General features: G+C 38.8%; 1 protein-coding gene across 1 annotated transcript in view; it reads left to right on the top strand.

The window, feature by feature from the left end:
* Adamtsl1 (ADAMTS like 1) overlaps positions 1–23,514 on the top strand; it is a 376,638-nt gene that overhangs the window by 81,309 nt on the left and 271,815 nt on the right. Inside the window, exon 4 of the mRNA XM_057784262.1 lies at positions 14,761–14,997. Coding sequence (XP_057640245.1) covers positions 14,761–14,997 — 237 coding nt within the window. The remainder of the gene's footprint in view (positions 1–14,760; positions 14,998–23,514) is intronic.

Raw genomic sequence — 23,514 nt, 5'->3', positions numbered from 1 at the left:
AGGGGAAAAGTGAACTTTTAAAGCTAAATGTTTTCAATATTTTCACTTAGATCAGCTCTCAGAGGCCTGAAGACATTAAAAACTAGCCAGGCAAACCATTTGTTTCCAGATAACACAGTGTAACAAAGCGAGCAGGGTGGGGCTGCTGAGTCCCTCTGCACACGTTCTGGATGTCCAGTGTGTCGACCTCGATGAGCATGTATTGAAGCTACTCAACATAGCATGGTCGACATCCACTAGTGTCTAGTGACTACACTGAGCACACAATAGGGTACACCCAAAGCTGAGATAAATTGGAGAATTTATTACGTTTTATGATAAAACAAAAATCATGGCAATGATGTTTAACTGAGCATAAACCCGAGTCATATTTAGGCAGTAAAATGGTTAATGATTCAATATCAAGAACACTCCTTTCCCCTGAATCTGCCATTTCCTCAAAGTGTTGAGAATAGAGGGAGAAGTGAAAGCAAAATCTGCAAACCTTTTGTACTGGAAGAAAAAGAACAAAAACCAAGTACCTTTAAACCATATGTAATACACGAAAGCATGGTGTCCCAAACCTTTAGTACTAACTTAGAAAATCGTCTGTTGGCCTTTGAAAAAGTGGGGGAATGAGCCACAAATGGTCTTCACTCCCTAGAGTACCACCTTCCAAACACAACCCCGTCTTCTGTTCTTTGCACTCATAGTGATATGTTAGAAATTTAAATATTATGCTCTTGAAATATAATAGAATTGTATCCATACAGACTGTCTAGACAGGGCAGGGACTGTGTCTGTTTAATTTCACTTTCCATAGCAGGGAGCAGCCTTGCACAAATGAATGCCCTTGATGATGATGCTGATGTTAGTATAAGCAGGTGGCCAAAACTGGGGGGAGAAAGCTTGTGACTTCAACATTAGCATTTTATGGCACATGCATGTACCACTTAAGTGTTTAATAAAATTTATAAATGGCTGGCTATTTTTTAAATAATAAATGATTTCAGCACATTTTATGTTTCTTAATATTGCCCCATTAAATTTGTTTACATGAGTGAAGAAATATCAATCTCCCTATTGAGAAAATAGGCAAGACTACCTATGCAACTTTCCTTGTGTCTAAAATGTATAAGTGTTCTTGTGGCTTTATGTCTTAAAAAGGAATAATTAAACATTCTGTCAGTGAGGAAACCAAGATTGAAATTCCTGGAAATTTTAAGAAATAGAACTGGAATCTCTGCAATAAAAAAGATGGCATTTCTCCCATTTTTTGATGTGTCTTTGAGTCTTTCAACAAATATTTGCCCTGTCCTTCTACAAAGTTGATTTTACTATATAGAAACAGACAATGAAAAACCAAGCATAATAAAAAAGTAAAGCAAATAGTTGCAGGGAGATTTTTCTGTCCTGCCTGCCAACTCCCAAATAACCACACAGAGACTTCTTATTAATTAAGCTTGTTGTAACTAGTGTGTATAACATTTAAATTAAACTATTTCTATCAATTTGCTTTCTTCCTCGTGGCCTTATTACTTTTATTCTGTACTGCCCATACCGTTTCCTCTAAGTCCTGGCCTCTCCTTGCAACTCTGCTTTTCTTCTTTCCAGTGCTCTCTTGGCCCTGAAAATCCTGCCTAGCTGTTGGCCATTCAGCCTTTTTTTTAAACCAATCTGAGTGACACATATTTACAACATACAAAAAGATTATTCCACATTTCCACCTTTTATTATGTTAGTTTTTATACTAACATAATAAAGCTATAAACAATAAGAACAATTATCAGGTTAGAATTATATTTACAGTGTCCAGTCCATCTGTATTTGGCATATTTAAAAAAAAACATTTTATTATTTATTCTATCTTGATGAGTTCAAAGCTCTGTATGTAATTTATCTTCTGTTATAACTAATGAAAAGTATAACTATAACTATCTAGTCTTCAATTTCATCAAAGACACCAGGAGGATATATTATTACTTGAGTAAACAGAAATTACAATGCAAGTCACTTCCAAACCTATAGAAATAACAGACATCTGGGTGCCTGGACAATCACCCAAGGTTTTTTTGTAATGTTGGGGTATCCAGTCTTCAGCCTACAGGCCTAGAATATCTGGCAGACTCTTCTATGAAGCAGAATTTTTGGAGGACTGTCCCAAGTAGTCTTGGCAAAGTTCAGCAGTTACAATCCCATATGTCCTGTGGAATGTCTGGCAGACTTTTCTATGAAGCAGGAATATTGAATGACTTCCTTGCCTTATCTTGGCAAAGTACACATCTTTTTCTTTTGTGTTCTACTTGTCCAGTTAGTACAACATAATATCAGCAGTCAAGACAAGAGTTTCTTGAAAAAACGTCTAGTTTTGCCACATTAAAAACAAATTCCATGCGTAGTTTTTCTGATGTCCGTCATCTTTTTGGAAGTGAATTGGTGCTGCCAGGAGAAGATGTGTCTCATTGTCATGAAAAGTTCTATGTTAACAAAACATTTTAAGAGCCATATTCTGTATATCTTTGAAGTGTTTAAAGACTATCTATTTATCTAAAATATATGTTTGACCTTAAAAACATACCTAACATGATGATAAGTTTGATTGTTATCAGTAATTAATTACTAACCTGTTTTTCTTTATTATCCTGAATAGTTTATAATAATAATTTTTGAGGACTAGAAGTTTACATTTTTAAGTGAGAAGCATAGGTACAATATCTTAAACAAGAGTAAAAACATATGCATAGCATGTTCTAACAAAAATAACCTTAAATTTACATCAATAGACAAAAATCCATACCAATGTATAATATTTAAGATTAGTAGGATTTTTTTAGTTTAAAAATAGATTCAATAATCTACCTTTTTATTATGTCATTTTTATAGCCCCTTTTTTTCTTTCCAAAATGAGATCCCTGGATCTAATCTCCTTTGTTTTTCCTGACCATTACCAATAACAACTTTTTAAAAAAGGTTTTATTTATTTATTATGTATACAGTGTTCTGTCTGCATGTATACCTGCAGACCTGCAGAGGGCACCAGATCTCATTACAGATGGTTGTAAGCCACCACGTGGTTGCTGGGAATTGAACTCAGGACCTCTGGAAGAGCAGTCAGTGTGCTTAACCTCTGAGTTAACTCTCTAGCACCCCCAGTAACAACTTGTCACCAGTACATTGAATAACTAAAAACCACCCACTCCCCCTCTTAGGAATGTCAGTGCCATGTTCTCTAGGTTCCTTTCTGTTGTCTAGGGATGTTGGAATATTTGGGAGACCCTAAGAAAATTGGGATAATGGTCAAGTCCTGGGAGAGTTTGCTGTATTATTTGTTGTCCAGTCTCTGTGCAATGGGACAGTGCAAGGCTTATCTGAAGTCCTCTCTGAATAGTCTGTGAAACTGGACCAACTCAGTCAGCAGCCTTGGACTGTTCTGGATACAGAACTCTTAGGAAACTACAATAGTTGCACTCTGAAAGGCTGGGTCACATGGGCCACCCATTTTCATTGGTATCTGGTACCCTTGGTCTGAAAACACATAATTTTCAAAGGTAACATACCTACCTGCATTAACACAAGTATGGAATGTGCAGTGTGTATAACTTAGTTGAAGATGACTTTTTGTTTTATGTTTGAGCTGGTAAAATATATATATCATCTGTCTCATAGTATTTTTTAGATTATTTTTTTATGTTGGTAGCTGGGATTTTCAAGGGGTCTTCACCAATCAAATCTGATCTTCTTTAACCTTGAATGAATCCAAGGTCTTTCATTTCCTATAGGAACAAAAGCAGAACCTCTTCACCTATGTAACATTTTTTTTACTTCCTTTATAAAGTTAAAGCATTTTCCTAGAGCATTTAGGATGATTTAATTCAGCAGTCCCTGCTACAATGCCCTGTCTCCCTGAAATTGTCATTAGTTCATCAGCATTCAAAAAATTCAAAGACAGTACAAAACCATACAGGATTCAGTCTCCCTGTGTATTTCCTATCTCTTTGAGGCTTATTCTTTTTTTTTATTACTTTACTATTTCTTTAAAGACTTTATTATTTTTAAACTATTTAGTTAGTTAGTTATTTTTATGACTGTCTATATCCTTTTCCTTTTATTGTTGAGCCCACGCACATTGCTAAACTCACAGTAACTTGTTTAGAATTTTCTTTCCATCTAAACCTGGCATATCTGTAACCTTTTCTGTCTGCATGAGCAAAAATCTTAATCTGTCACATAGGTTAGCTCATAGTAGACATGTAGGCATGGTAGACATAGTAGACATGTTCCTGTACTGTGGTTGGCATGAGGGACATGGACCTAGGAATCCACATTTGGCTCTGGTTTTGTGTGTTTAGAACCTTTTTAAAGTATTCCCTGGTCTTATGTGGGCATGTGTGGCTCCGTATTGGGTGCCATTTGTAAGCAGAGTTTTCTGTCCTGCCTGCCAGCTCTAAAATAGCCACATGGATACTACTTAGTAACTACAAAACCTTGGTCAATAGCTTAGGCTTGTTTTAAACTAGCTCTTATAACTTAAATTAACCCATTTCTATTAACTTGCTTTCTGTCTTATGACTTTGTTACCTTTACTCTGTACTGCCAATGCTGCTGCTTTCCTGCTTCCTCCATACCTGACTGGCAACCCCCCCCCCCCCAGCATCCTGTGTGCCTGAAAATTCTACTTTAGATATTGGTCATTCAGTTTTTCGTTAAACCAATCAGAATGACACACCTTCCAAGTATACACAACAGATTATTCCACGACAATTAGTGCACTCAGATATGATTGAATGGTATGGAAGAAATGAAAACTGAGCAGTACACTGAGGAATCAGTAATTTGAGTGCAATTTTACATAGAGCAGGCAAAATAGGCCTCCTTGAGAAGGTGGTGTATCAGTTAAAACTTGATAGGGTGAAGTAATTAGTTCTTTGGAATACACACAAAAAGAATTCTAAATGCTGGAAGCAGCATATGTGTCCTGGAGGAAAAGAGGTTTTTGAGTTCATGAGGTCTCAAGAGATCCAGTGGGATCATACCCAAGTGAACATGAGCTGTGGAAATTGGCCAAAAAGACAATGGGGCAGATCTTTCCTCCTGAGACAAAGATTTGGCTTTTGATCTGAGTAGGAAGCCAGCTCCTGAGTTGAGGCAGAGAAGTAACATGATCTGTCTGCTTAATGCTTTAAAGGAGCATTGTGCTTCATTGACCTAAGTGTCCAGAGGAACAGAGGAAGAGAAGAACCCTTTGCAGATTCACATGAGATGTGACAGCTCAGCCTCAGTTGTAGACACATTCAGAGCACTTTTGAAGTAGAATCAACACTTCTATGGTTTTTGCATGGGGACTACTAAATCAGTAGCACCAACATCACCTGGGAACTTCCGAAGTACAAATCCCCATGCCTGCCTCACCAGAGTTATACTGAGTCAGAAACTCTGGAGGGAGGGGTTCTTGAATTTTGTTTAAGCCCTCCAGGTGATTTTAATACATGCTTAAGTTTGAGCACCATAGCTTTAAGGTATTGGGGCCTGAAAAGGATAACATTAAAATTGCCGTGGCCTGGATCAAGACGGCTGTGGCAGCAGAAGATCAAATTTGGTGGCACTCTAGGGAAATCAGGGTGTAGATTGAAAAAGTGAGCTTGTGATGTCTTAGACATCCAAGCGGTGCACAAGCAGTTGTATGTATTTAGAATTAGAGAAAAGTGGCCCAATTTAAAAACGGGAGGGAATGGGAGGTGGTGGCGGGGAAGAGGCAGAAATCTTTAATAATTAAATTAATTAATTAATAAAAAAATCAGCAAGAAAAAAAAAAACGGGAACTGAAGTATGGATTATCATATATATTTGATATCAATCCAAATATCACAGTGGATTGGATCATGTCAGTGGATATTTACTGCCCAGTTACTTCGTCCTAACTTTCAATACAGAAAACAGGAAGCCAAGTAATTAAAAGACCAAACGACATGGGAGAGGCAGCGCAGCTTCTACTTAGCATGCTAAGACATTGAACACTTCGGAGTGTGTTACAGATCCCCCATAAAGTCCTTTGTAGAGTAATCTTTTGTGGCTATCTTTTCCTGTTTTAACATCAGTAATGTGAGGTGTCCTAATATTTTAAGGGGAAAAGTTAGAACTGGTATGCTTTTTACAGTTGTCAAGTAGCTGATAAACATATACATTTCTCTCTTTAAGAGGTGATCTTGTATTGGAAGACATACACTTTACTCAACAATTCTAATTTGGTTTTCTTTCTAGTAACTTTTGTGGGGGATAAGTGATTAGGACCACATGGAGTTTAGAAGAACAGGAGTAACAAAGGCAAATGACATGAGAAGGTGTGTAAAATGACTGTCGTGTATGATCACGGGAATGTAATTTCCAGTCTTTGCATAATCATATCAAGTATTGACACTGACTCCAAATAAAAGCATAGCATCAGGGACTTGAGAGATGGCTCAGCATTTAAGAGCACTGACTGCTTTTCCAGAAGATTGGGGTTTGATTCCCAGCACCTACATGATTGCTCACAACTATTTGTGACTATACTTCCAGGGGATCTGATACCCTCTCAGGACACCACAGGCACCAGAAACACATATGATACACATACATTTGAGCAAAACATCAATACACATAAAAGAAAAGGCCTTTAAAAACATCGTGCCAAAATATTTATACCATCATATTCATGTAGTAAGTTAAATTAATAAGCCAATCATTGAATACTTAAGAGCCGAGTGAGAGCAGATGGACGACCATGAGGAAGAAAAGAATGGAAATAAAAGCCAGACTTGGTGATGGATACCTATAATCCTAGCACGTGGCAGGTAGAGACAAGAAAATCTGGAGTTCAAGGTCATCCTCAGCTACAAATAAGAAATTTGAGGCCAGCCTGAGCTGCATGACACCCTGTCGAAAATTTAGTGCTTAAATAAGTAACTTGAAAATAAGAAAATAATATTTTACTGACCCTAATCTGTGTATTTTTAAAAGTCCATTTTAAGTTCTTTCATATGTATCACCTTAGTTGCTAAGATACAATCAGTGAATAAACTCTGAAAGGCTGACCCTCTTCTGTCCTATATTGTAATCTGACCCATGATCAACATCAGGGGACATCTGGGCTCTATCCTATCTTTCCCGTAGACTAGTTGATTAGAGGATGTTTTGAGTTGGGTCCATATATGGCAGAACCCCACAGACTGTATGAATTATTATGGGAGCAAATAAAAGGTCAGATTGTATTTTTGTGTTGTTAAAGAACACAGCACTAACATGGTCAGGATTAAGGACTTAAAACACTGGAGAGTAAAAAGCATTACAGTGAAAGACTAACTATAGTTATTTTCAGAGTCGTCTGTTACTTAACTAAGAAACATTTTCACAGATGCCGGCAGCTCCTGGTCCCATACCATGATGCAGGGCCTGCAGTCGACAGGTGTGGTAGAGTATCATCGTCTAGAGATTTTCTCCTTTCTCTTTTCCTTTGCCTGGCTCCCTTTTTACTACTTGATGATACTTCTGGGGGCAGAGTGGGACAGGAAGGTGAGGATCCATCATCTACCTCATCCTTTCCACAATTTTTGTCAAGTTATTTTGGTAAAGAGTAGATGTGTCTGGTCCCATCACTCACTTTCCTGTTGTTTTGTCTTCTATGCCAGAACGTATAAATCACAACTTGTTTATTCTTTTATTCTAAATATCTCTTTGAAAGACTATTATTTCTACTTTTTATGTTTTATGAGTGCAGTGTGGGTTCAGTGCCTTCTGAATTCCTTATTTCTAAAGAAAACCCACTTTCTGGATCAGAAAAGTGGCTTGTGCTGAAAGAGTACCCCCAAAAGCTGGTACCCCAAAGGCGACACTGAGGAAGTGGTAGTATAGAGTGGTACCGAGTGCTTAGAACACTAGCTTCTGAATCTGACATGGGAGAGACCTTGGAAGAATACTTGTTTAACAGACTAAATTATAGTTAAAAATCGAAAATCTCTGTGTATGGTGGCCTTCTACAGGTTAATAGTTATTATTATAGTTATTATTATTACTGTATTATTGTTGTTGATTATGATGTGTCTTAGGATAATTGTAGGGTAAGAGGCTACAGGAACTTTCTCTGAACCTTCTCGGGGGGGGGGGGGGTCACTGAACATCCTGAATAACACTTGAGAAGTTTTTGTTTCAAACAAAGAATCTTTTGCCACACCCTCTTCCCCTTGAGCATGTGATCTTCAAGAGAAATTGATTCACATGTCTCTGAATCGTTTACAATTAAATCATCAGCATATAATTTTCTAAAAGTTACTAGGTGTCCAAGAAGCTTTCAGAACCTGTTTTATAATTCCTCTCCAGTCCTTTTCTTCAAACAGGAAGTTGAATTTTGCCAAAGACAAATAAACTCAAACATTCAGAACGCTGAAGTTCAGTTTCCAGCTCCAAACCCCAGGCTTCGAGCACATCTGTGATTTTACAAAATATATCCTTGCAACTCTACAAAGTTTTTGACTGGAAAAAAAACAAAGGTGATAAAAGTGTGTAAAAGTATTCATGTGCATTATGACTCTCAGGGGTATGTTTACAGGTATAGAAAGAATCATGAAATGTGTCAGGGGTATTCTTAAAACCATTACACATAAGTGAAAATGTGTTTGGATCTTATTTCTCTAGATATGTCTGAATATTACCATGAATTTCATCAAAGAAAACATCTTAACATTGCTTTTAACTCATCTTCCTTACTATAACTTTAAGTCTTAAACACTTCAGGAAACTCAGGAACATAGTTTGTCCAGCAGAAGGAACTGAAGCATCTGTGATAGTTTCATGTCTTTACCAGGATGAGGTACCGTTTCCACTTACAAATGCAATTGACACTATTCTCGGGACTGGGAAAATGCAGTAAGTTACCTCTGTTCATACTCTGACATGTCTTAATCATTTGCCAATCTTCTTACCTGGCGAAGATGACCAACTCGGACCTTGAAATTCCCCTCTAGCTCATAGTGTCATAGAATAAAGAAACAAAGATTGTTGGGAAAGGTGTGTGGGATAATTTGAGGCAATCCCCTTAATGCTCTGTGTCACTGATTCCACTTCAGGGCTTCTGCACTACCGAGTAATCAAGTGGATGCTGGGATGACAGGTGTCATATAAAAGAAAATGCTTGATTTGAACTTTATTAATTAAGTGATCAGTTTATTCATCAATCAATGATCTTACTAATGGCCTGAGAGGAACTTGGGGATCATATAAAACTGGCTTTATTCAACCTGCTGTCATGGGGAAGTTGCAGCTTGAGACAGACTCTAAGATGCCCAACAGAGAGATTTAGAGAAGCAAATGTGAGGAGCTTAGACGGAAGTTACATGAGTTGTTTTAGGGTATAAGGTCTAAGCTAATGTTGGTAGAATGTCTAAAGTAGACAAAAGCTCATGTTACCTTTAGAACACCGAACTACAAGAGACCCATGTTTAATCACCTAGCATGCCCTTTTCTCTTGGAACATAGGATCTGAAACAAACTGGTATTAGAACGACGGTGTGCAGTCTCTGCTACCTGTTATGGTTGGAGAGACCTAATCTTGTGCTTCCCAGCATAGTTTAAAAAAGTATGCAATTTGGATTTCTTACAATAGAAAAGTAAATGTATATAATATGCACATATACCCTGCATCCCTTCATTTATGATTCTTATTAAAAATTCAGCTGTATCATAGCACTTAAGAAGCAAATCAGCATGAAGCATGGTATCATGTGACTTCAGAAGGCATGGACTTTTTCTGGCTCTACATAAAGTCACTTGGGCCTTGATATGTACTAATGTGTAGATTGTATTTTATATAAATTGTACTTTTTCTTTTTACTGTACCTCATTCACAATGAACAAATATAATGCTAATATATTTATAAATAAATATAAATATCTTTTAAGATTTTACGTTGTGTTTTGAGCCATTTCATGTTTATCCCAAATAAATATTTAATTATCTGTATCCTGCCTTGCCTAGTAAGAATTTACACTCCCCCAAATAACATATCCTTAGGCACTGTGTGATAGAATAATCAAAAAGTTGAGAAGGCATTTTATAAAATACAGAACAACACAGTTCTCCAACGCCTCTATGAATATAATGAGATTTTCAGGAGAAGACTGAATAAGCTAACTCTCAGATTAACAATGTAGAGAGGGAGAGTTTCTGGCCACCTGAGAAGAAGAAATCTCAATTGAAGTATTGCCCAAATCATGTGGGTCTGTTGCCAAGACAACGAGACACTGTCTTAATTGATTATTGAGGCAGAGGGGCTCAGCCCACTGTGGATAACACCATTTGTAAGCATATGGATCCATGTTTTCTAAGGACTCTTTCTAAGACTAAGCCTGAGAGCAAGCTACTAAGCAGCATCCCTCCACGGATTCTGCTTCAGTTCTTGCCCTGACTTCCCCCAATGATGGATTATGACTTAAAATTCCAAGCTGTAGAGAAGAGTCTCAGTTTCAGGAGATCCCAGTTATTAATGATTTCTCTCAGTGTCTGTGCTGCTGGGGTTATGTTTAGGAAGCGTTCTCCTGTGCCAATGCATTCAAGTGTACTTCCTTCTTTCTCTTCTATGAGGTTCAGTGTGATTGGTTTTATGTTGAGGTTTTTGATTCATTGGACTTGACTTTTGTGCCTGCAAAGGACACAGTCAACAAGACAAAACGGCAGCCTACAGAGTGGGAAAAGATCTTCACCAACCCCACATCAGACAGAGGGCTGATCTAAAAAAAATACAAAGAACTCAAGAAATTGGTCATCAAAAGAATAAATAATTGAATAAGAAAATGGGGTACAGACCTAAACTCTCAACAGATGAATCTGAAATGGCCGAAAAACACTTAAGAAATGCTCAACATCCTCAGCTATCAGAGACATGCAAATCAAAACAACTCTGAGATTCCTTCTTACACCTGTAAGAATGGCCAAGATCAAAAACACAGATGACAACTCATGCTGGAGAGGATGTAGGATAAAGGGAACACTTCTCCATTGCTGGTGGGAGTGCAAACTGGTACATCCACTTTGGATTTCAGTTCAGCGATTTCTCAGAAAATTGGGAAACAACCTACCTCAAGACCCAGCAATACCACTTTTGTGTATAAACCCAAAGGAAACTCAATTGTACCAAAAAGATATGTGTTCAGCTATGTTCATAGCAGCATTGTTTGTCATAGACAGAACTGGAAACAACTGAAATGCCCCTCAACCAAAGACTGGATAAGGAAAATGTGGTACATTTACACAATGGAGTACTACATAGTGCAAAAAAATAATGACACCTTAAAATTTGCAGGACAAAGGATAGATCTAGAAAACATCATATTAAGTGAGGTAACCCAGACCCAGAAAGACAAATATCACATATACTCACTCATAAGTGGCTTTTAGACATAAAGCAAAGAAAAACCAGCCTACAATTCACAATCCCAGAGAACCTAGACAACAATGAGAACCCTAAGAGAGACATGCATATATGAATTTAATCAACATGAGAAGTAGGAAAAGACAGGATCAGCTGAGTAAATTGGGAGTGTGGGGATCATGGGAGAGGGTGGAAGGGAAGGGGGGGCAGAAAGGAAGGGAAGCATATAAAAATATATAGCTCAATAAAAACAATCTAAAAAAAGAATTCCAAGCTAGAATAAACCTTTACTCTCCAAGTTGTTTGGATCCAAACATCTTAGCACACAGCAACAGAAAATCAAATTATGACTTATCAAAGTCAGCCTAAACAGCCTATTTCTCATTGTGCTTTATTGTTTAGAGTTTTAATTAAGATATGTCATTTATTCCCTTCCTTTTCTTCTCTCCAACCGCTCCCATGTCCTGTCTCTCCAGTCCTTCCCATGTCCCCCATCACTCCCTCTCAAAGTCATGGCCTCTTTTATTAGTATTATTATTACTACTACAATTACTACTACTAGAATTGCATGTGTAAATTATAAGTGTGATTATACCTACTGAGTGGGCTTAGTGTTAATTGTGTATATATGATTTCAGGGCTGATCACTTTGTATTATAAAACCATTTAAGAGGTCCATGTCTGGGAAAGACTAATTCTCGCTCCCACAACAGCCCTTAGCAATTCTTTGTATATGGGTGGAGCCGTGTGAGATTTCCCCTTCCACCTTAGCATACGTGTGGGTTTTGTCCTTATTTACATTTAAGAAGTCATTTTGTAGAGGTATCAAGACTGTAGCTTCCCTGTCATTTCTACAAGACTCAATCTTGTTCTCTGGCACTTATAATCTTTCTGATTGTGATGTTGCCCGAGCCTTAGCTTCAGGAGTTGTGATGTAAGCTGTATCCACTGGAGTACTGGATACACCATGATCCTCTGATCGCTGTACTTTGACTAGTTTTTCTGTAAGGTCTGCATCTGCTACAAGTAGAGCTTTCTTGCTTGGAGAGTGAGAGAGCTGCAATTACCTGTGCATGTAAGAATAGGTTTTGAAATATTCTTGAATAAATACTTAAGTAATCTTAAATAGATTTCAGAATATGTAGGAGTATGCTGGTCTAAGAAAGTGAAGGAAGTGGGTTCTCTTAGATCCGCAAGCCCACCATCCCTTGGTGGTTGCCTAGGTTTCTGTTAGCAGGCACGATCTCCCTCATGTTGAGCAGGCCTCAAGTCCACTTAGACAGCTGTTTGTAGCCACCAAGATCTGAGCACCACTACTGTGCTCCTAGAGAGACCTTATCATGATTCACAGAAGTCATAGCTGAGCACTGCTATTGGTGGCTTCCCTTCCTTGTCAGCTTGCATAGCACCTTCTGGTACTGTGAAAACAGGAAAACTTGAAGGTTAGATTCAGCTTGAATCTTCCGAGTTCTGTGACGGAGGTGGTATCTTCTATCTTTGGGAAGCAACCAAGGATAATAGCATACTGTTTTCTGAGTCTCTTGGACTACCTTAACCAACAACTCAAAAGGACGTTTTCTTCATGCCTGGTACTGGGGTTTTTGTTAGATAATCTATTGCCCTTGTGGGGAGCATTGTCAGCCCAAGTGTTATAATGTCATTTCAAAGATAGATAGATAGATAGATAGATAGATAGATAGATAGATAGACAGACAGACAGATAGATGTGTGTATGCATATGTATGTACACACACACACACATATATATATATATACATACATACACTTGCATGTATTACATGTAGTTTCAGGTAAATACAAAGTTTATGATTCCTTAAAGTTTTTTCAAACATTCCTAGTGTTATTTGTCCCTTCTACCTCTCCTCCTGTATTGATTTCCCTTTCCCCTCCCCTCTTAAAGCTCCCTTTCAGTTTCCCCATCTCTTCCTTTTTTAGAGCTTGATTCTATTTGTTCTGATTTTTATCATCCACTAGAACAGTAACCATTGTTAGTAATAGCTATACATTTTAAATTTCCCCTTATGAAATATATATTTAGAGGCTTTTATTTTCTCTCAGCTTCTGCCAACATTATTTGAAGTTTAAGCTAATAGACTGTACTAATTCCCTGGTTCTTTGTCATCAAACACCTCATTAAATATTCAAAGTAACTACTACTGGTTATCTTCCGTGTGTCAGTCATTGCCTATGCTCACACAACCTTGTGAGCTGAGTGGTGTTACTGCCTCTGTACAGAGCATGAGAAGTCTCACTGCCACACATCCATCTGAGAAGAATACCTATGTCCTCTCCTCTCTGCATCACCAACTGAGCCCAAAGCAATTCACACAGAAAGGATTGTCTCTCTTATTTGTTCTATGTTAATTTTAGAACCTAGGAAACCTAAGTTCTAGAAGTCAAGTCACAAATGACCCATATATTTTTAAATAAAATTATCCTAACTCTTTCCTACTAGCTACTAACACAAAGAGCTGTCATTTGCTTTAGGTTGGTGTCAAGGCTACATCCACCGTCGTAGTACTCAAGAGGATAAGGCAGAGGGATTACAAGTTCCAGATCAGTTACAGAATGAAATGCAAGGCCTCCCTTGCCAATCAATCCATCAATAGACTTTAAAAGTCTAGGCGGGCCTGAAGATATAATTTGGTAATCAAGAGCTCTAGCTGCTCTTCCAGAGGATCTGGGTTCAATTTCTAGCACTCACATGGCAGCCCACAACCTTCCTGAACTCTAGTTCTCGATATGATATCCTCTTCTAGCCTCTGCAGGCACTGGGCATGCACATGGTACAAATATGTACACTCAGGAAAAACACCCCTCCTCCTAATTTTTTTAATGTAAGGATCTAGGGATATAGCTCAACAGAACTTTTTCCTCTTACCTACGATACATGAAGCTAGCACATCAATCCAAAGTATGACAAAAAAACAAATAAAACATTGTCATACATCTCATTTTCAGAATGGAGAAAGGCAAAATTCTTCCAGCTTTCCAAAATTAGAAGGAATTGAAATGTCACAATGTTGAAGAGATCATGGGCAAGCGATGTCTTTCAGAAAATATTTCAAGATGGCACTTTGCGCTCATGTCAATGCAAAGATTTATTTTACTTTCTAAAGATTTAGTTACTTTCTAATTTGACATCAATAAGAAACCTATTAAGGTTTTTTCTTTCTCAGATCTTTATATTTTAAGGTCCCAAATAATCATATAGCCTCTAAAAAGGCATAATGAAGTCCATTTATGATGATCGGAACATTCACTATGTTTTCTGTGACCTCCACAGACCGCACAGCTGTTCCAGTTTTCTATTTGGAATCATTTTTATAATGTGTACTTGTGCTCTCCCCCCATTCTCCAGGACTGTCCACCAGAAGCGGGTGATTTTCGAGCTCAGCAGTGTTCTGCTCATAACGATGTCAAGTACCATGGCCAGTTTTATGAATGGCTTCCTGTGTCCAATGACCCTGATAACCCATGCTCACTCAAGTGTCAAGCCAAAGGAACCAGTCTGATCGTTGAACTCGCACCGAAGGTGTTAGATGGTACACGATGCTATACGGAGTCACTGGACATGTGCATCAGCGGCTTATGCCAAGTAAGTGCTGAAGCTGTCCAGAGGGGCTGCGCCTGCGCGTAAATAAGCTTCTCGGGATTACTCGGTTATCTCTAGAGTTTGTAAGGGATAACAGATTTGAAGATTGTAATTTCAGGGAATGGTGCAGGTATTGCATTCTGTTAAGGAAATGCGGGCTGCAGATGGATTTGTTTTGCTTGGTTTCTTTATTCCTTGACTTGAGTGATACTTGAATGTGGGAGAATAAAAATTCTTGAATATTGTCCATGATGATGAAGTTTGAAAATACCTGTAGCTCACATGTCCTTGAAATTTTTAGAAGAATAGAGGGAGGAAGGTAAGAAGAGAAGGAGAGGGGAGGAGAGAGGAAGGGAGGGAGGGAGGGAGGAAGGGAGGGAGGGAGGAAGGGAGCGAGGGAGGATTTATATGATTTCAGGCATTCTTTTTCATCTACAAAGAATTTCAGAGTAGCTCATGTAGGAGAACACACCTTCTTACTGCATACAGCTATATTGAAAATTCACACAAATTTTAGCGAGTGGTATAGGTTTCAGATAGGCAACCCTTAAAATCCAAGGATATAAAAGGGATTGATTTCTGGTATCAATTCATCAGTGTGTGCTGGAAGTCTTGGTAAGAGGATGAAGTATTAGTCTGTTTGCCATGAACTTGTCTTCTTCGTTTTAAAGCTCATTGTTGGACTATTATGAGCAGTCTACATTATAGAGTGAGCAGGTTATCTGAGTGCTGTTACTCACCATAGTCTTTTATATGCAACAGTACAGACATTTTAAGAACATTTGCCTTTAGCGGGAGGACATTTATTGGGTCTGAATCTATGGCATAACAACTTATAATATGAAAAATATGAAACATGTTTCAGTGATTTCTTTTAATTTTACATTTATTTGAAACAAATCTACATGTTGATCCATAAGAAAAAATGGAGTGTAAATTGCTATGAGACATGAGATGTGAGATAAGGTTTGTGCATGAGAGAGAGAAGCAGACACAGTAAACCTTCATACGGCTTAGGGCAGTCATACAGGAAGGGACATGTTCAGGTTTTTCAGATAGGAGAAGGGAGAAGAGATACATATATCAGAAGTTTCTTTATGTAATATATGAATTCAAAGTGGAAATGTGAATGTAGAATTTTATTCTTCTCAAGACTGCAAGGGTCTTAGAGAGTATCCACATACCTTTAAAAACAACATATGTAGAACATTGTTGTGGTATTTTACAACTATTTGCAAAATTATTTGTGATTATTTTATTTATAAACAGTAGGGTTGGAACGATGACTCAGTAGTTAAGAATGCTTTCTGCTCTTCCAGAGGACCCAACTTCCTTTCCCAATATCATGTTAGGAGGTTCACAACCACCTCCAAGAGATCCAACACCTTCTTCTGGCCTCCATAGATACCTGCACACACACTCACACAGATACACACATAGACACACAAATAAAAATAAATCTTTTAAGATACTACCGTCTAGGCCTCTTGATTTATGGAAATGGAATTATGAAATCTGTAGACCTTTCAGGGACAGTCAAGAATCATAAAGCAAATAAATACACGGAAAGGGCTGCAGTGTGAGGAATTGGAGCTAGGATCCCTTGCCTGTGCTCATAGCTGGATGTCTCGTAAACAAAATCCAAGGCTAGAAACGTGCATGATCTTGTGACAATTACGTCATGTCAGAAAAGGGACCGGATTCCAGGTCTTCTAATATCCATGTCAGTGTTGTTTCCACAATGCTAAGTTTGCAAATGAAGCAAAATCAGCCTGACAGGTCAGCAAATTAGGTCTCAACTGTTCCCGTGGCATGAGAGCTCAACCTGGCGTGGTGTCTCTGTTTCTTCCTGCCAGCTGGCCTCGTGTTCTTGGTAACTAAAAGAAAATTCCTATCTCAGCAGGAAAAAAAAAAAAAAACTTCTCCAAGAGTAAATGTGGAGAGATAATGTTGTATTAGGAATTAAAAGCAATTATAAGTATAAGCTTGCCTGTTTAAGTTAGAGTCACACAATTGTGATTTGTTTGATTTGGGAGTAAATGTAAATTGTTTAAAATAAATGTGCCCCATACATAGAAATCACAACTGTATATCACTGACATATTTCTCATGTAAGGAGCTATGCCATGGTGAGGTAGGAAATCTTAAATTTCATTTGAACACTAAAAAAGTAGCGTAATTTGGCTGGATAGAAGTTGGATTACAGACTGAAAGTAGTTTTATAAATGATCATTGAGGATTGCATAACAGATAGGACTACAATAGTCAGTAAATGGGCAAGAAAGACTTAGCAATGGAGAGAAACACTCAAAGCTCTTCTTTAGAAAGATCCTTACTGTCTCAGTTACAAGGGGCCTGAGCAGACAGCCCTGGAGTCACTGAGACCAGTTCTGATGCAGGGTCTTGTACCAGATATGAGGAACAAAGCATCAGCCTTTCCCTGGGTAATGACAGCAGGGAATAGAAAGAAAAGTAAAGTTGGAATGAGATCACTTTCACCCGAAGGAAGTTGAAAGCCATAAATCAAATCAGTCACACCAAACACATCAAAAAAATGCAACTTGATGTGGATTCACAAAGGGTGTAAGCTCAGGTCCTTCCTCTTATGGTATCCCAGGAGCATTTCAGTCAAGCCAACCTAAATTTTCCAACATAAGGACAGGGAGATGGAGGTGATTGATGGGGGAATGGAGATGAGCAGAGGTCACTGAGGTGATGAGGGAATAGAGATCTTAAGTGCATTGTGTATACTCTCAGGAGGACAAGAGAGACTAATTAACTAAAGAAAAGCTGAAGCACTCCTTTCTCCAGAGACAAAACACACAAATTCTATCTTAGTTACAACGGAATCATCTAGTTAGGTTTATACCAGTGATTCATAGTTCCGTTTTCAGTAGGAAAATGCCCCATCTTAAAAAAACTTGGGGACTAGTAACTTAAATGTGCACTTATATAAACCTATTCTCCTAGTTCTTTGAAAAAAACATTTCCAGCCTCACTTCCCCTTTCTGTTTTCTGCCCCATTTGTTGATGACTTTTAGCTTTTTGTTGGCCTTTTGTCTTAGAATTTCTCAAAGGCAGCTTTTAATATTTATGAGACCAGCAATATGAATCACAAACTATAAAGAATAATTTTTTAACTTGGACATAACCACCATGTTAGAAAATAATTTACAGCTACAGTGACTTCTCATTCACAAGCACTAATTCTGTCCATCTAATTTCATTCTAAGAACCATTGCCTCAAAACTTTTTGTCCCTTCATCTCTACAACAGAAATGCAAATCCCAGGGGTTTTACTAACAAGAAGACAAATCTCCTCTTTGGGAGACATGGAGATTGTTGCTAATAAGTGGTCTGGCTCTATAAGCTGTAAATTTGCATGAGGAAAATCTTAGAATCATTGTGATTTATGCCACACACCTCTTTCCTCTTGATCACAGCAAAGCAACGCGGGAGGTGATGTGTTCACCCTTCTGACTGCAGCGGTAGTGATCACAAGATTTCACTTTCTCACGGAACATACGGTTTTCCAAATATTTGTGATTCTCATGTCATACAGCACTGCCTTCATCTCACAGATGCAGAAATAGGCTTATGGGATTATATGACTTTCCCAGGGTTACCTGGCTCTACCTGGCTCCCGGGAGCCTACCCTCCTGCCATGTTATACCGAGACAAGTATGATTTAGTAATAGTCCCAAATTTGGCTGAATACCAGAATCACCTGGAAAGCAATTATGAGATACAACCTTAAGCCCCATCAAGACATTCAATTTTGTGAGCTCAAAGTCTTTAAAACTACAATTCTATGGCAAAGCAAACTTCATGAACCATTTAAAGATTGGACAGCAGGTAGCCTTTAAAGAAAAAAAGACAGGAGGTGTTTTTTTTTTTTTAAAAAAAAAAAAACCAACCAGCGCTTCTTTAACCAACTATATGATGCTGGTCTTGGAATATAGTTTCCTGAAACTTTATCTTAATCTGTAAAATGAGACTGCCTCACCAACCAGAGTACCAAGTGAGACCATTGCTGTGAAGCTGTAGACAGCTGCGAAAACATGGAAGGCCCTGAAGACTTTCAGCTAGATGGTACTGGAGCACTGGCTTCCAGAAGGAAAGGATGTGGGAGGGGGAAAGAAGAAGGAGAGGAAGATGGGAGGAGGATAACATGGTGGTGTGATGCTTAACCTAGCATCCCTAGGGTCCTGGGCTTCATCCCCAGAACCAGAACAAGAACGTCTACCATCTCCCAACTCCCCACGCCATCCCCTCGCAGTTGAAATGTTAGGAGTTAGGTGAGATTAAGAACCTAACTCAACACAAAAGACAACTCTTTAAGTTGAATCTTGTTTCCATTTTGTGACAATTCCTGCTCCCTACTTTCTCTTTTCTCCCAGAATACAGAAGCTGTCACCAGTAGGGCTTCAGAGAGTGGTTTTGGAAAACGCTTCCTTGAGAATGACTTATTCCGCCCTCAAGACACAGGGCTGACTTGAGTTTTGTGATTCTCCGAGGGTTTCACAGTTAACAGCAGACTAAAGGTCAGGGAGTGGCGGTGTTTATCAACATTCTGAAAATATGTTCTCAGCGCTATTTCTTCAGCACATCCCATGGGCTAAGATTTTTGTCCAGCTTTAATTCTGTCATCGATATTATGAAAACAATAGAGTTAGTGACTATACCTTTTCAAACCACCCTCCCCTTCACTGCTCCCTACCAAATCTGACAGTCACCCCTGGGGCTCACTGTGAGGGTGTAGTCTCACCTTCTGTCTTGGGTTGTAAAACACTAGGATGTTTAGTTGCACTAGATGTAGATTGGAGGCAAAGCTAGAATGGATACACAAGTTTGAATGCTTAAAGCCAGAAACTCTGGACTCAGCACTGCATGTTCTACTGGTTAAATTCCACTATTTGCTGGTATATCACCTGAAACAAAATTAAAAGCCTCAGTCCACAACAAGACCCTGTTACTGAAAATAATATATGCACAACTCAATGAACAAAGAGAAAAAGAACTGGTGCCTACTTAGAGCCTTCACCCCTACTGACTAGGAAGAGTCCCTTGGAGAAACCTAATTTTTCATTTATAAATGTTTTATAAGTCTTATCAGTTGGAGATATAACTTCTTGATTATGAATGGGGGCATGTGTCAGCTTCTTTCAGCTCTAGGACCCTCATCTGGTACAGACCCTTGAAAGCCCTGTACATTGTTGCTATTGTTGTTGTGGTGGTGGTGGTGTGTATGTGTTTCCCTTTTTATTTGCTGGTCTGAGATTCTTTATTCTTTATTCTTTGGTATGGTTAACCTTTTTGGTTTGAGTTTTCTTTATAGTGTCTTCTGTGGGGCTGGATTTGGTAAAAAGAAGTTGTTTAAATTTTACTTTATCATGGAATGACTTATTTTCCCCATCTGTGGTTTTTGGAAGCTTTGCTGGACATAGTAGTCTGAGCTGGCACTGTGGTCTCTTAGAATCTGCAACACATCTGCCCAGATTCTTTTGGGCTTTTAGAGTCTCCATTGAAAAGCTAGCTGTGATTCTAATAGGTCTGCCTTTATATGTTACCTGATCTTTTTTCCATGCAGCTCCTTATAGTCTTTCTTTGCTGTGTACATTTAGTGTTTTGATTATTAGAGGCTAAGGGGAAGTTTTTTCCTTGTCTAGTATATTTGCATTCTGTAAACTTCTTGTACCTTGATAGACATTTCCTCCTTTAAGTTGGGGAATTTTTCTTCTATGATTTTGTTGCAAATATTTTCTGTGCCTTTGACCTGGTTTTAGTCTCTTTCCTTTCATCCAATTTTTCTTTGATTTGGCTCTTCTTGGTGTCCCAGATTTCCTGGTATTTTTATGCCAGCAGATTTTTTTAGATTTATCATTTTCTTTGACCAAGGTATTCACTTCCTTAATCAGGTCTTCAATGCCTAAGATTCTCTCTTCCATCTCTTATATTCTGTTGATAAGGCTTTCCACTGAGAGTCCTGCTTCAGTTCTTCAGTTCCAGACATTCCTCAGCTTAGACTTTTCTATATTCATTTTATTTCCACTTTCAGATCATAAACTTTTTTATTCACCTTTTCCGCTGTGTTTTCTTGAATTTCTTTAATGGTTTTAATTCATTTCCCTTTTCAGGACTTCTATCATATTCATAAAGGCTGTGTAAGGTCTTTCTTTTGGGCTTCAGCTGTGTTGGAGTATTCAGGACCTGGGGTGCTAGGGTTGCTGATCTCTAGTGTAGACATATTGTCCTGGCTGTTATTGATTGTGTTTTTATGCGGATAGCTAGGCATCTGGTTTGGGGGTTTCTGGTCTTCTCTTTGTTGGGTTGGTGTTTTGTCCTTAGTTTCTGTTGCTCTTATTCTCTCTCTCTTTCTCTCTCTCTTAGGAGAGTGTGGTGGCTGTGTGTTGCCTGGTTGAAAATTCTTCTGGGGTCCTGACATGTGTGGTACTGGGATTCCATGTATTTCTAGGTATTTGGAGCTGACACTTAGGAATAGGAATGGGCTGGGGGGACCTGAAGAGGTCTACTGAAGGTGAGAAAGCAGGGTCTGCTAAGTCCCCTAGGGATGGGCCTAGAGAGTGAGGAGAGGCTGTAGCAGGACGAGTGGGAAGGAAGGTGGGAAAAAAAGATCTGGTGATCCATTGGAAATGGGGGCAGAGAGAAGGAGAAGGCTACAACAGGAAGTCTGGTACAGAGATGGGATTATACTGGGGGTGGGTTTGGAGGAGAGGAGGAAGAAGTGAAGATCTGTATTTAGACTACTTGCTTCCCTGTGCTGTGAGTCCCCAGGCTGTGCCTGCTGGTCTTGAGGACTGGGATAAAGCAATGAGTTAGGGGAAGAAAGTCTGAAGGGGAAATGGCTGTGATGCACTGGAGATGGGAGCTGGGATGAGGGAGGGAGGCTGTAGCATGTGGGCTACTCTGGGCTGCTGTGAGCTGCTGCTGGGGATGAGACTTGGGTATTTGGTTTGGAGGAGAGGAAGGAGAGAGGAAGAACCGAAGTTAGCCCACCTGCTTCTCTATCCAAACTGGGCTGTGGGCTCCCAGGGAGTGCCTGTCTGCTGGAATTAGGGCTGGAATAAACCACTAAGTAGAGAGAATGAAGTTTGCAGAGGAAGATCTAGCCTGTTTGTTTTCTAAATACAGATAGGAAGCGAGAGGAAGTATGGATGGAAGAGGAGATGGAAAGGTACTTGGAAGAACAGAAGGAGGGGGAAAGGTTAATCAGAATATACTGTATGAAAAATATTCTATTTTCTGTAAAAGAAAAATATTAGCCTCAGTTTCCTCTCTGTAGAATGAGAATAATTATGACTGACCTGATTGATAAAATTGCTTAAGCGACCAAGTATATGCAAAGTGCTTATACTGGGCTTAGTAAAACAGCAGCTGTTAGCACCCACAGTCCCCAAGCTCTTTCTTGTCTGTGTCTTTTCCCTTCATGTGACTGTGGACTGCATGGTTTCATATTATGCATATCGCAAGGGACACTGGCTCCTGGAGTGGACAAACCTGTCGATTTCCTTTTCTAGCCATCTTTAGCTAACAGTTGCACATTATCCTTCTGTCCGCTCCAGCGCCGGGGCAGTGAATTGTGTCCTGTGCAAAGCTAATGAGCCATCACAGACAGATCAGCTCTGTTAAGACCACTGCAAGGCCCTGATTTTCACGATCCAAGTGCACACACTTCTATATGTTTTAAAGCCAGACCGTGTTGCAAAGAACGGCATACACTTACGGATAGAATGTGTACTGCCATTGAAAATAATTTTCAGATTATTTAAAAAAAAATAGAGAAAAGTTGGTTTTAGTTTTATAACTAATGGGATTCATCAGCTGATACATACTATAAGCATATCAAAAGAACAAGTATGACTGCAAACAAACCTTTTATATCAAATCCTCTTATTTTTTAGTCATACCTGATGCTATTTCAGACAACAAAGCATTCCAAAAACATAAAGACAGATTATTTTTAAGTCATGCCTTGGATAATGTTTTTAAATGAGCAGTACACTAGAGAAGTAAGCGGTAAATGAAATGAGGGAAGTCTTTATGTCTACTGCCTTTTGGTGGCATTCAAATGAACCACACTTCCACCAAAGAAGTTCTTTTCATATTTAATAATTCCTGGGGCGAGCAGTTTGAAATGAATTAAACGGAATGATTATTTCTCCATCCTCTGTCTGTGACCCCAAGTCACTAGTATCAAATGTCCTCCAGTTAGTCCAAAGATGGTGATGTCAGAAATGATGAGTTGGCCATTTCTCCCATGTTTTATAACTGAATTCCACATGGAAGCATCGTATTGCAGAGTCTGCTTTTCGCCCCTTTGCCTGATACGTTAAAGATAAAGAAAACTGGTAGTAACTGGTTGAATGTAGCTACTGAAGCTGGGTGTTTTGGTTCTCATGAAGCACTGCCGGGCGTTAGTTAATGAGAAGGTGAAGCCGACCTAAATCTTTTCCCAAGGATGGTGCTTTTGTAGATTTGTGAGAAAATGCTATAATTTGA

The sequence above is a fragment of the Chionomys nivalis genome, chromosome 11 (genome assembly GCF_950005125.1).
Source record: "Chionomys nivalis chromosome 11, mChiNiv1.1, whole genome shotgun sequence".
NCBI lineage: Eukaryota > Metazoa > Chordata > Mammalia > Rodentia > Cricetidae > Chionomys > Chionomys nivalis.
The sequence above is the reverse complement of the archived record's forward strand: the minus strand, read 5'-3'. Positions and strand labels throughout refer to the sequence as shown.